Source organism: Sphaerodactylus townsendi, linkage group LG02 (assembly GCF_021028975.2).
Source record: "Sphaerodactylus townsendi isolate TG3544 linkage group LG02, MPM_Stown_v2.3, whole genome shotgun sequence".
Taxonomy (NCBI): domain Eukaryota; kingdom Metazoa; phylum Chordata; class Lepidosauria; order Squamata; family Sphaerodactylidae; genus Sphaerodactylus; species Sphaerodactylus townsendi.
In genome coordinates, this window is record NC_059426.1 from 154418846 (window position 1) to 154433354 (window position 14509).

The 14509-nt window shown below is 43.6% G+C and overlaps 1 protein-coding gene across 1 annotated transcript in view; it reads left to right on the top strand.

Annotated features, from left to right (window-relative positions):
• UNC79 (unc-79 homolog, NALCN channel complex subunit) overlaps positions 1 to 14509 on the top strand; it is a 121866-nt gene that overhangs the window by 87852 nt on the left and 19505 nt on the right. The window contains exons 30-34 of the mRNA XM_048484629.1: positions 29 to 191; positions 2874 to 3026; positions 4496 to 5701; positions 9838 to 9945; positions 12775 to 12891. Of these exons, the coding sequence (XP_048340586.1) occupies positions 29 to 191; positions 2874 to 3026; positions 4496 to 5701; positions 9838 to 9945; positions 12775 to 12891 (1747 nt within the window). The remainder of the gene's footprint in view (positions 1 to 28; positions 192 to 2873; positions 3027 to 4495; positions 5702 to 9837; positions 9946 to 12774; positions 12892 to 14509) is intronic.

Consider the following 14509-nt stretch of genomic DNA (forward strand, 5'->3'; position numbering starts at 1 on the left):
ATGTTTTTTTTAATGTTTTGTTGTGCAGTATCCATACAGGGACTGTGACATCAGCAAAACTGTGCTGCATCTCATCCACATAACTGTAAACACGCTTAATGCACAGTATCACAGCTGCAAGCCTCATGCCACTACGGGGCCTTTGTACAGCGACAACAGCAACATTAGCAGATACAGTGAGAAGGAAAAAGGTACTAAATAATATTAGATACAACTGTGAATTTTCCAGATCCATGGATGGTATTGGTCAGGAAAGATGGCATTCTGGAACTGTTGATCTAGATTAGGAATGGCCATACAACGTGTATAAAAACCTAGCATTTAAACACTGAAAAATGAATTAGGCTTCCAGTCGACAATTTGTTTTAGGAACTGAAGTTGAATCCAGCCCTGAGTTTATATGATTTTCCAAAGAGTTTTAGAAGACACAAAGTTTCCTGATTAGACTTGATCCTTCAAGCTAATCTTGTGTCACTTTTAATAATATCTAAGGAAGACTTGCCTCAGATGCTGTCCTGGGAGGCTTAAGAAGAAAAGAATTAAAAATAGATTTTTGGATGGTGTCCCATCTGTCACTGTCTGCATCAATACCTTTTCTGGTTTGGTGCACCCAACTTTATGATTGCTAGTTTGAAGCAAGAAAGAGTGTCTGCCCCCAGCTGAATTCACACATCCCCAGGCAAATCAGAGACCACTTTGGCACAAGGTTTTTTTTATAGTGTCTGAATTTAACTGGTTCTTGATCAACAGAGTGGATACACGATTTGCTGTAGGCAGAAGAATGATGGCATCCGAGTTGGATGGAGCAGTTCTAGCCTCAGAGGACACTAAGAAGTTGGTAGAAGTTCCCCCAATGAGGATTCTAAGTTAGTTTGATGGAGCAGGAATTTGCTTTCCATTATGAGATGGTTTGATTCTTGTGGTTCCTCATGGGCCTTTTGATACTGTCCAGTTCTTGAGTGGCAGCTAAGCTTGCCTTGACATTGGTGAAGGTGAAATATGGCTACCTATGGTTAGTTTTAAGGAGTTGGTGTCTGAGAGGACCTGATTGTGAGTAAAAACCACACACGTGTGAGGTAAAAGTCAGTGTGGTATAGTGACTAGTGTGTAGGACTAGGAGTGGGATTGGGAAGACCTCTGAAGACTCCTTGGTGATTTTGGATGCCAGGCATTCTGCCTTAGTTTAATATGGAGGGGGGAACTATGTACACCACCCTGAACCTCATAGAGAAAAGATGGGATAAAAACATGCTAGATAGATAAGTAGAATCATATTTACAGTATCTCTGTTAAATGTAACTTTGATAAGCATGGCAGGATTATTTCCTGATGTGATAGAATCCAAGGCCCCTTCCGCACACGCAAAATAATGTGTTTTCAAACCACTTTCACAACTGTTTGCAAGTGGATTTTGCCATTCCGCACAGCTTCAAACAGCACTGAAAGCAGTTTGAAAGTGCATTATTTTGCATGTGCGGAACGAGCCCAGGACTTTGCTGCTTGTAATAAGACCAAAGATCCATAAATAAGGAGTTAACTACAGCAGCTTGTGATTGATTGGCAGCTAGAGAGCCAGTTTTCAGTCAGATCTGTGAGGACTGAGGGGGATTCTGAGGCAGAGAGAGCTAAGGAACAGTTGTAGAGTGAACTGCTCCATTCTCTTGGTGAAAAGCTTTCTCATTGCAAAGGGGCAAGTCAGGCAGATGAGAATGGTCTGTTCTGAGTTCCCAGAAATATCACAGTGATACATTAAAGCACACTGGTTGCTAAATTATGTCTGGGGGGGGGATGCACTAAAGGAGAATAAGCAAAGAAGGCTTATTGGGTAAAGTGGTATTTCACAGAGGAGAGAGTGGATTCAATTCTGTAGGGAAGCAGAAAAGAGAAATCCTACTCAAAAGCCTTAGCGTGTGACAGAAGACAAAACCAGCATAATTAGTCCGGTTTGATAGGAGGAGTGCAAGTTGATAACATCTGAATACCACTTATAAATACTGTTTGCTGCTTTGCTAAAATAATCTGCTGGGGGCAATGGCCCATATGCTGGCCTAGGACCAAAGGAAGACCCAAATTTGAATTTCTGTTCAGCTGTAGGGCTCACTGGATAGCTTAGGTACAGTTGATCTTTCCGTCAGTATAACATACTTCACAGAGTTAGTATGAGATAAAATCAGAAAACTTATTACATGAATGAAAAGGGTGGTCTCCAATTTACTCCACCAACACAAGAGAGAATCTCCAATTTCTTATAATTTCTATTTTTATCTGTACTTCCTTGCCCCATTTCCCTTCAGTGTAATGCATGTTACCTTGAGCTCCTGGGGAGATGGTGGTTGAAAGTTCTACCAAGTCCCAGTTGATTTATGGTGACCCTGTAAAATTTTCAAGGCAAGAGATGAATAGACGTGGTTTGTCATTGCCTGCCTCTCTGCAGCAACCCTTGTCTTCCTTGGTGGTTTCCTATCCATGTACTAACCAGGGCTGACCCTGCTTAGCATCTGAAACCTGATTAAATCAAGCAAGCCTAAGCCATCCAGGTAAGGGCACCTGGAAGGTGGGAGATAGAAAAACGATAACATTTAAAACAGTAGTAACTAAAGTGAAAATGATTCATGCTGAGGATCCGCAGAGCAGATCTGCAAAGAGTTGCTCCATCTGCATCCATTCAGATTAGTGGGTTTAGACTGGAGTAACTCCATGCAGAATTGCACTGGTGGTGTTTGCTTTGTGTAATGGTGCGGTGAGGCAGGTTTAGTAACTTACTTGAATGAATTTGGAGGATCAGTGCACATTTGCCAAAATTCTTGATGTGTTGAAAATGACACAGTGAACTTCTGAAGGGCGACACTGTTTTTTTCCCCTTCTTTTTTCAGCAGAGGAAGACAGTGTCTTTGATGAATCTGACATTCACGACACACCCACCGGAACAGGCAATAAGGAGTCTCAAACTTTCTTTGCAAGGCTGAAAAGGATTGGAGGCAGCAAAGTGGTGAAATACCAGCCAGTTGAGATGAATGCTCAGAGAAGTATGACACTTTACAATCGGATATTACAAATATACTTTCATGCCAGATTTCCCTCCCCTGAAGACACTTAGTGTTTACGAATGTATAAATGCCACATATATTGCAAACTGTCCCAACAGAGGGGCTGTGAACATAGCTGCCGTCAGCTGCAAGTGTAGTGAAAGATGAAGAGTTCTTCATTGTTTTACTGGGCAGTGTGCAAGACCTAGTGGCCAGACAGGTGCGCAGATGCAACCCACTCACCTGACATGTATCTCCAACGGCATCCCCAGTGCTAATCTGATCCTCACTGAATTAGCTATAATGCATTTTGTGTTGGAAATAAGGATCTATACTTAGGGCCACAGGTTTTACTTGTGATTGGTTGCCTGTGACCGCAGTTGAACGTGGGTTGTTCCTTTCAAAAGTACACTTGCAGTTCCTAATTGTATAAACATTGTGCTTTGAAGTTTGTTAACCTGAATGCACAACATTGACATCAGGATGGGCAGCTGTCAGGCTGATCTTGTGGCCATCTTTCAGTAAACTAAGGATGGTTTTTAGTGCTTCTGAGGCCTTGGGCAGAAGTCCAGGAAGGGTCCCAGAATCACTGGCACGCCCACTAAGGCCCTTGCTGTGCCACCCTCCCTCCCTCCCTCCCTCCCTCCTGTCAGTTTCAAGCAAGGAGCAGCTTTTTGTCTGTGTGAAGTGTGGGGAGCCTTTGCCTCCACTGAAAGCTGGCTACCCTACCCTCAACCAGATACCCCCCTCTGTTGGAGATGATTCAGCCCCCCACCTCACACAGAGTCCAGGGCAGCTGTCCCTATTGTCCAATTGTTAAGACCAGTGTTTCTCAACCTGGGGGTCGGGACCCCTTTGGGGGTCGAACGACCCTTTCACAGGGGTCGCCTAAGACTCTCTGCATCAGTGTTCTCCATCTGTAAAATGGATAGATGTTAGGGTTGGGGTCACTACAACTTGAGGACTTGTATTAAAGGGTCACGGCATTAGGAAGGTTGAGAACCACTGGTTAAGACCATCCCTAGAAGAGACAACAAATACCAACTATTTGAAATCTAAGCAGTGTGTGAATTTCAGAGCAAAAGTGTTCCTGATAAATTCTAGATTGGCATTACATTCTCAGCCCTTTTCACATGTTTGATTTTGACAATCTAACTTCGCTTAATGGAAGTGTGCATAACCCACCAGATCAGTGACCCACCAGACCAGTCACCCTCTTTTTGTTTGCTCACTAAGTCAGCACATCATGACATTGGCCTTGGGGAATCTCATGCTGGGTTAGTCTTGAGTTAGTTTTGTACCTTGGGGAACCTTCACCTTAAAGGTAATTTTGCAATTAAAAACATGTTTTTGTGTCTAAAGCATCTGTCGTATTGAATGGTGAGATAACAATATGATGATTGTTGCAAGAAGGGGGAAACCCACTTGTGATGAAGTAGTACTAGCTTTTCCCCCCCTGTTTCATCCAGGTGAAATAGAACTGGCCGAATATAGAGAAACTGGCGTATTGCAAGACAACATTCTGCACTGTGTGAGAGAAGAAAGCATTCAGAAAAAGAAACTGCGGTCCCTTAAACAAAAATCTCTTGACATAGGAAATGCCGACTCCCTGTTGTTTACGTTAGATGAGCACCGCAGGAAGTCGTGCATAGACCGCTGTGACTTAGAGAAGCCACCAAGGCAGAATGGACGATCTCAGGAGAATTCTTCCACTAAGAACGACGATGCAGAAACAGGGGAGAATGAAACCCCCCCGGCCATCCCAGTCAAAATTCCGGCAAGGAGAAGACCCATCATTCCAGAAGTCAGGTTGAACTGCATGGAACCGTACGAAGTGAAAGTGGATTCTCCAGTGAAAGCTTCTCCTCCAAAAGAGGACTTAGATCTAATAGACCTGTCTTCTGATTCAACATCAGGGCCTGAAAAGCAATCCATTGTTTCTAATTCAGACAGTGACTCCTTGGTCTTTGAGCCGCTGCCTCCTCTCAGGATAGTGGAAAGCGACGAAGAAGAAGCTGATATCCTAAGTCAGCTGACTGATGGAGTCTCCAGCAAGATGGCCACTTCCACCCCTTCAAGCCCCACCAGCATCTCTGTGCTCAGCTTCAGCATAACCCCGGTGGTGCAGTTCAGCATTGAGGATTGCTCCAGAGACTTGACCCCGACCGAAGAAAGCAAGTTTGTCTCATTCGCACAAGAGGAAACGCCCTTGGTGGCTCCTGATGGCCAAAGGGATGTCGAAGAGTTACCTAAGCCAGAAGAAGCCCACAAGGTGACTTGTGGTAGCCCGCTGTTGACACTTAAGCAAAAGCGAGATTTGCTGCAGAAGTCCTCTGCTCTTCCAGAGATGTCTATTGATGACAGCTTTGACTTCTTTGTGGATGAAATTAAGCCAGGGGGATCTCTTTCCACTTCGAGTGGGAAAACTGTCCTCATCAAGGTACCGGAGGACTCTGAGAACCAAAGTGAAAGCGATGTACCCGATACCAATGTGGAATCGGATACTGAACAAAGCGTGGAGCAAAAACCAGAGGAAGCAGAAGAATCTGAGTTTAAGATTCAAATCGTGCCCAGGCAGAGGAAACAGCGGAAGATTGCAGTGAGTGCTATCCAGAGAGAATACCTTGACATTTCCTTCAACATCTTGGACAAATTGGGGGAGCAGAAAGATGCAGGTGAGGCAAACCTAAAGTTTATTCACCTTCCGCAATATCTGATGAAGGGAACTTTGACTTGTACCTTGAAAAATCTTCTTAGTCTCTAAGGTGCTACTGAACTTGAGTTCCCCATCCCCCACCCACCATCAGATTTTCTTACAGCTATTTATGCAGGAGACTATTATTTACATGGCTCTCTGCAGATTTTTGTCTACTCACTAGTACATAAAAGTCTAGGACCAACAAAAAACCATTCTCTTTTGGAAACCCCCAATTGTTCCTCTGTGTCCTCTATGTCCCATTCTGTGTCTGTCTCATTCAATTATCCCCAGTCTTGTGAGTTAGGTTGTGTGTTGTGACTGTACTGTACAGAAGAACATGCCAGGATTTTAATATCTGTCATTTAGTACGGTAGTTACAGATGTAATATCAACTCAAGTGTCAGGTAAAGCTGTGAGATGTGATTCCTAGGGTGCCTGTATAGAGGTTTCAGGAATCACATTTGCTTCTACTTCCTCACATACCATTCCAGACCTTGAGGCATTGTCCATTCAGCTTGGATGTCTTCCTAGGACATCTTAGTTCTTAATCAGTATGCTTTGATTTGGCCATTTTGGTATACCATGCTTTGTTTTGGTGCCAGCCCTTCTCTAATTAATGCCTGATTATTGCCTGGCTACCCATTGCATCCAACCAACTAGGGTTGCCAACCCAGCTTCAAGTTGTGGCAGGAGCATCTGGGGAGGTAGAGACTTCAATACAGCATTGTGTGACACTGTGACATCTCCTCAGACTAGTGTTGCTGTGTTGTGTGGATGCTCATTTGTTCCAAGGCCTGGATATGACATAAATGTGACTTAGTTGGGTCTGGCCTCAGGGTGGGGGTGCCTGCCTCGGCTGATCCCAGAGTGGGTCAGCCTGCAGTGTGGGGGGTGGGGGTGGGGCTGCCTTGAGAGGACTTCTAAAGCCCACAAGCCAAGTGGGGGAATTCCCCCCACTCCTGATTTAACCTGGTGAGCCTGGGCTTGCCAGCCCAGATCAGGAGCGATGGGGGAGGGGTTGCTTCAGCTGGCTTGCCGGCCTCATAAGCCCCCTCAAAGAGTCAGATATGGCCCCTGAGCTGCATGTTTGACGCTCCTGCTCTAGGATTTCCCTGAACTCGCAGGAAAATTCCTAGAGTGTCCCCACATTGACACTGGAATAATTTCTGGGTTCCAGTCAGAAGTGGTACAGTGTGATGCTTTCTTCCCTCCCTCCCCCACAACACTACATTGTGCAATGGTGGGGAATGGGGAGTGCCAGAGGAGTTTGCCTGCTATGAGTGGGTAAATGGCAGACCTACAGACAACTGTGCTTCCTACATTAAGAAAGGCCTAATCTCCAGCATTTTTGGGGTTCTCCATTCTTTCCGTTGTACATACTTCCTGTTGCACAGGACTATGTCAAATGCTTTGCCTTTTAGCAGATTTCTGCAAAATGGTACTTGTGATTGCATCTCAATATTTTTTCCATTTCGGGAGTTCAGTTTGGGGTTAATCACATGCATATGGAAGAAAGCAGAAAGCAGAATGGATTTGTGTTGGTTGATACGCATTACTAGCAGAGTTTAGCAGATACCAATAAAGACCCAGATACTAATGAGTTGCTTTAGTATAAAAGTTTACAAAGCTAAAAGGGTAGGGTAACATGGAGATAAAACAAATACTGTACTGTTACATATTTACAGTTGTCTCAGCACATGGCGAGAACTGAGAGTCAGAGTGTCAGAGTTTGAGTGTGAGAACAAAGAAAGCAAGTTAACTTTATAACTTCAAGTATACATGCTCATAAATGTGTAAGCAATGGCTGTCAAACTGGCCAATAGCTATTCAATAGCTCAGCTCATTAGAATATGACCTCAACACCCTGTTTACACGCAGCATGATTGGTTGTGACAGACACTTGCAAATACCAACTATTTGAGATCTAAGCAGCGTGTGAATTTCAGAGCAAAAGTGTTCCTGATACATTCTAGGTTGGCATTAAATTCTCAACCCTTTTCACATGTTTGATTTTGACAATCTAACTGCGCTTAATGGGAGTGTGCATAACCCATGGTCCTGCTGATACACACAGTCACCATGTTCTGTGAAAAGGAGCAACATATATTTTCCATGCATGAACATTTCAGTATAAGCAAGTGGGACTCCAGATTTTTGAAGGGATCTGTTCATGTGTACCGCATGGAAAATACAAACATTCCCTCTTTTTGCACAACATGATGATTGCTCATATGAGCAGGATTGCATGGTTGCTCTCTAAGTATTTGAAGGGTTGTCACTTAGAGGAGGGCAGGGGGTTGTTCCTGATGGCAGTAGAGGGTAGGACTCAAATTAATGGGTTTAAATTATGGGTGGAAAGGTACTGGCTGGGTATTAGGAAAAACTTTTTATAGCAAGAGTGGTTCAATGGTGGAATCAGCTGTCTAGGGAGGAGGTGACTTCCCCTCACTGGTAGTTTTCAAGCAGAAGCTAGGCAATCACTGGTCAGGGATGTCCAAGGCTGCTCCTGTTTTGAGCAGGGGGCTGGACTAGATGGCTTTTATGTTGCCTTCCAACTCTATGATTCTATAAGGCATACTCCTGTAATTTGTGTTTGGCACAACAAAACTAAAATGCCTGAGTGTCTGCTGGATGTCTTACATATACTGCAACTGAAGCTGTTAAGTTCTAGCAAAGTGCTCAGATTATGACATCTACTGCAAGTGTGAGGAGCATGTATATTGGGGGTGCAATACAGTCCTATACAAAGAAACACACTGCTCCATCTCTTTGGATCTCTGTTAGTAGGGACACATTGTCAATAGTGAAAGGCAAGATACTCTGTTTTCAAACACCCCTTTATTTACATGGAAGAAAATTCAGCTTGTACCCAAGGACACTATTGGGGTGGCAGTGTAACGACCCAGGTGATACCAGCCGTTGAGAATCAAGCTTGCTGCTTTATGAGTAGCCCTGTCTCTTCATTTGTGGATGTATCATACCTTGATATCCCCCATGATACTCGTGCAAAAAAAAAAGCGCTAGTGAAATGTGAGCTAGACAATGTTAGGTGGATTTGTAATTGGCTGACCAACCAAACCCAAAGGGTAATCACCAATGGTTCCTCTTCATCCTGGAGAGAAGTGACTAGTGGGGTACCTCAGGGTTCTGTTCTGGGCTCAGTGCTGTTCAATATTTTTATCAGTGACTTGGATGATGCAATAGTGGTTTGATTGTGTCTTTGTGCATGGCAAGGGGTTGGACTGGATGGTTCTTGTGGTCTCTTCCAACTCTACGGTTCTATGAAAACAACTGAGTGATGGCTACCGTGTATATGGGACTTTCCTTGCAGGGATCTAAGGTTCTCTGCGTATGTAGCTGTGTGCAGTACACGTTGACCCTGTGGAATCTCTGTGAATGGGTTCTGGAGCACCCAGGCAGAGCTGGTTCCAGAGTTCAGGGGATCCAGGAACAATGTTCTCCTGTAGACTCCCTACTGTGCATGTGTTCACACACAGATGGGGGCTTGATGTAAAGCAAGAAGGACAAGTTGGCTCAGCTCCTTCCATAGCCATCCATCCCAGTTGGAAATGCGAGATTGCCCCAGAAACTCTGTTGAAGTCACAGGAAATCAGCAGAGCACGTGTTCTTTAAAGCCCCTTTTCAATTAGAAATCAGTGCTGTAGCCTTGTGCTTCAGTAAGAGGTTGGCATTGGGTCCTTCTGTTGATCCCAGTGGCGCAGAAGTTGCTCCACACTTGTTGATCCTCGATACCAACTCTGACCCACTGACAAGAGCAGAAAACACATTCTGTCTTTTCCATAGTGATGACTCTAAATGCAGCACTTCACTTTTGCCATTAGAATGAATGGCACAAATAAAGGGGGTGAAATCCAGACACTTTTCCAGTAGACTGAGGCACAAATCTGATTGACAGATTATTTTGAATAATGTCTTTATTCCCCGGTGATATGGAAAAATGTTTAATTTCTTCAAGACTGCCTCTTGTGGTACCAGATGGTGAAACAGCATATTGGTGAGAAAAAGTAAAAGCATTAGAGGAAAAAGAGGTCAGTGAACTGATCCCAAAAGCAAAAAGAGACTCAGAATTCAAGCCCGATTTCTCTTTTGCAGATGCTTCAGCTAAAGTACTTTCAACTCTGGAAATGCCAAGAGAATCATCTTCTGCCCCAACCCTTGAAGCGGGCGTCCCAGAGAGAAGTAGTCACTCTTCCATATCGAGTAAGTTCTCCCCTGACTTTTAGGAGGGGAACTCAGTGACTGCACTTTTGCCTCTTAGTATATGTTTGCCATCTGGTGCAGTGCCTTCTTTCACTAATTTACACTCGACTGGAAGTTTATGCACGCTGTGCAATCAGATAATTGACTCCACACATACTGGCACGCTTATGCCAAGCTGTTGCAGCAGAGTTGATGGCAACGTAGCAGTAACTTGAGAACGGGGACTTTCAAAACTGATCAGAGTGAGCTGCCTCAAGTCAGCTGTTGAATCCTGCTGAGCTGATCCAGATGGACGGTTGTCATATGTACAATCATTGGTTATCACTCTTGGGGTCTGTTTATTGCTTATGCCAATGATAGCAGCCAGCAGTGGGAAAGGGATATTGCCATGGACTATTTCAGCAGAGTGAACTAGCACCCAGCAGAGGCGTAGCAAGGGGGAAAAGCACCCAGTGCACCAGTGTGTCCTCCGCCCCCGTCCCACCCCGGAACACCACCACCCCAGCCTGGACCGCCATGCGACGCCCTGGAACACCCTTGCCATACTCCCACAGGGGTGTGTGCCCGGTGCGTCGCTCACCCCCCACGTCCCCTTGGAGCTATGCCTCTGAGACCCAGGGAGAAGTAGCTACCACTCTGATCCAGTAACGTCTTCAGGATTTTTTTTCTCCCTGTGCTCTTTTCTAAGCTTCTTGGATCAGGTTGAATACATCCCAAGACTGGCAAGATCATATCCAGTGCTGTAAGGCCTGACTTTGGTTCACAGTTCCTAATACTGTGTGCCCAAGTGAAGAAAAACTACCTGTGTTGAAATGTTGAAAGATGCCAATCGTAAATAGCATACCTATGAAGAAAGCATTATTATTTATTTTTAAAAGCTACGGTTAGGAATGGAATGCAATCCTAAAATAACCTTGGAAGACGTTGTTTCAACAAAGATACCAATAATGGTTCTTTGCCAGCCCACAATACTAGAGGTTCCTTTCCATAAACTCCTCTAATAAGTTAATATATATAATCAAAGTTGTCCTTGAGAAATCAGATAAATAAATCTCAAAACTGAAACCAGTGCTCTGATAACAAAGAATGTGCCTGAGAGAAGCTTTAATTTCCATTATAAAAGCTAACAAGGAAGTTTAAAGCAGCCAATTCCTACATTTTTGACAGTCATCTATACCCCGAGAAGTATTGTCTGCTCTGAAATTTTAATTGCTGCCCTTTCATTGGGAAATTCTGTATCTGATAAACTAATAAGGCTTTTGTTTTGAACCAGTGCATTGGAGGAGATGAAAATCCCCCCAACTGATATGAAAATTTACTGTAGAGCTCTTAAAAAGAGAGAGACTCCTATATCAAATGGAATCAGAAACCCTTTGAGCAGCTTAGTTAGGCTAGATAATTGTGTTGTCATTGGATCAAGCTAGAGTTTTAAAAGAATTCTGGCGTACTGAAAGAAGAGCTGAACGGAAGTGCAATGGAGGACAATGTACTGCATTGAAACCCATTTGAAGATGCTTCAATGTGACCTTCTTCAGCAGATGCAATTAAAAAGATGGAACTTGCGGGCGAGAAGCACTCATTCCCATCCAAGGGACCAAATCATTCTGAATGCAAGCCATATTGTATACCCATCTCCTTTGGTCTGGACTTCTGGGGAGGGGAAAGAGCATGTGCTTGAAAGTGAAATTCAAATACCAGTGAAACTCTATGGTTACTGCTGTCCAGATTTCATTTCCAAACTCTCCAACTGCTAATCGAACATGTAAGGTGTGTTCTAACTAGTTGTCCCTGCCTTCTAAAGGCCATTTTAGGCATACACCTTCTTGCAGATCAGCTGGTTATTGGTTTCCACTAGCAAGCGAACTAGTTACCCAAATGATTAGCTAGCTCTTTTCTTCACCATTTAATAGCATTTCCATTACATTTTGGGAAAAGGTGATCTTCTCCATCCTGTATAACATGGAAAGTAAATAGGTGACAGCCTGATGTATGCATGTATGGAGGGTGAAGACAGTCAGTACCCGAAAGAAGGAAGGCGTATGTATGGAGGTATCTTGGAATAGGTTTCTTCTTGCCTGACTTCTTCAGCTCTTTTCATATAGTTAAAAATAAACCTTGTAGACCAATTCCTGCATGGTAGAACTACTTTTACGGTTTGACTATACCAGGGGTAGGGAACCATGGCCAATTGGCCATGCTGACAGAGGCTGATGGGAATTGTAGTTCCTGAACATCTGGAGAGCCGCAGGTTCCCTACCCCTGGACTATACAGTGGTACCACATACTACATGAGACTACCTAACTAAGTATGGGGTCCAACTAGGTGAGGCTTTTTAAGTGAGGGAAGAAAAGGTGTGTGTGTGTAATCTTCTCAGCTTATTATCACTCATTTTCCCCCTTCATTGGGCCAATAGCTGAGAAGGGTAATGCGTTTTGATTAACGACTTTGTGTGGGGCTGGAAGGGTTAGATCTCCTTTCTCCTCCTTGCATGACCCTGAATCTAAACTGGGAGTCAGTGGCTCTGAATTTATAAAATGAACAGATTTTTGTCACATCTGGCTTGACTCACTGTCAGCCATTATTGGCAGTCTCTCTTCAGACAGAGGCTTTTCCAATCTTGCCACTGACTTCTGTCACCTGGAAACACCAGGCCAACTTGAGGACTCCAAGCATGCATTACTGAGTTATGATCCGTTCTCTTGGGAAGAAGAGATGAGTTATAGGCAAGCAGCTAGCCTTCAGCATGGGAACTGGATGAGTCTTGGACATGGCCGTTTTTAGAAGCACAAGATTTGTCTAAAGCCCCCTCTTTAATATTTGACTCGCAGCTCAGTTCCGACAAATGAAAAGGGGCTCTTTGGGAGCTTTGACGATGAACCAGTTAATGAAGAGGCAACTGGAACACCAGTGTAGCGCTCCCCATAATATCAGCACTTGGGATACTGGTAAGTGTATAGCTGTAAATATACATTTTTCTTGTTCTGTCCTGTAGCTGGTCTGTGACTAATTGCTGTGTATACCGGTATTGTAAAACCTTCCGCTGGAGGAAAGGAAAAAGGCTCAATACTACAATAATTCGGAAAGGGTAACCATTTTTGTTTTGAACTTCAATTGCAATTGCAAATGAACAAACAGAGCTGCAACCTTAACTCCACCTAGACCCATATTTAGGATCTTGTGGTGTTACGTCCATAGCTGAAGATGATTTGGGAATGGAAACCAAATTACACAAATTATTTCATACTGTGCCATGGAGAGAAAAACATCTTGCCATGACATGCCTCTGAAGATGCCAACCATAGATACAGAAACCATAGAACCATAGAAATGTCACTAGCTTAAATTAGCTGACAATGGCCACACAGCCCCGAAAACCCACAATGGCCAGTTGATTCCAGCCATGAAAACCTTTGACAATATGAGATAAGCATTTCTTTTATTGATGTGAGCCCCATCAAAAATAACCTGGTCAGTACAGACAGCCTTCCTCAAGAAAGATCCTAGCAGAGAATGAGAATCTAGAACTCTTTGTTGGTAAAGATGATATAACAGGAAGAGTATTACCAAAGGGAAATCCTATGACCCTCTTCACACTTGTTTTTCGAGTTAGGTTCCCAAGGAGCTTGAAGTATTTCTATACCACAAACATTAAAAGGCTTCATACAACTCCAAGGAAGGAAAGGAGATCAAGGCAAGTGTTTAACTAAGTGGAAATTTTATTGTCCTGCCCAAGATACAGACACAGAGATACAGAATAACAAATAAAAAGGGAACAACAGTTATTGAGTACAGGCCAGTTTTAAAAGTGATACAACATAGGCAGCAATTTTAGGGACTTAATTGATAAATTACAGTAGCAGTTGACTTGTGGTAACCCAATAAAAACTTTTGTTTAGCAGAATCCTGCTGTTCACTTCCAATTATTTGTCTTCCTTACATGTGACTGGTCTGGGGGGAAAAACCCTAAAGGGTGAAAGAAAACATGTGGGCATGTCTTTGAAGTGAGTAAAAATGCAGACAGTAGATGAGTGAGGAAGGTGTGAAAAGAAAGAAGAAATCCTAGCCAAAGAGAGAGGAAAGGAGAGACTTGGGGGATCTGGAGTTATGGTGGGAGGTCAGAGCTAAAAGTAGGGGTGGGGTGGGGAGAGTAAGACATGAAGGTCAGGTTCCAAGAGGGAAGGAGGGAAAATGAATGAAATACAGCCAAATATGATTTAATTTGGCTGTATTGAAGAAGGGATCCTGTGGTTTTCAGATTCATTGTTGAAGATGGTCAGGGGACGGAAACCATTTCCATTGTTAGTAGAAGAAGGTTCCACAAGCAAAAACAATTCAAAATGGTGTAGCTCAGGGATTTTCTTTTCTACCTGTTTCTTTGCTTTGTGCCAGATGATTGCATCAAAGAGGTATCTGGACCTTCCTGTACGTCCTGTCATTAGAGTCCTTGGTGAGATGACCAAAGGTTACCTGGAGATGGAAGGGATTGGTGTCTTTGTGGTGTAATCAAGCTGTCTGATGTCCAGCCAATTAAAGTTGGAGTAGTTGACTGAGTGTTTGATTAGG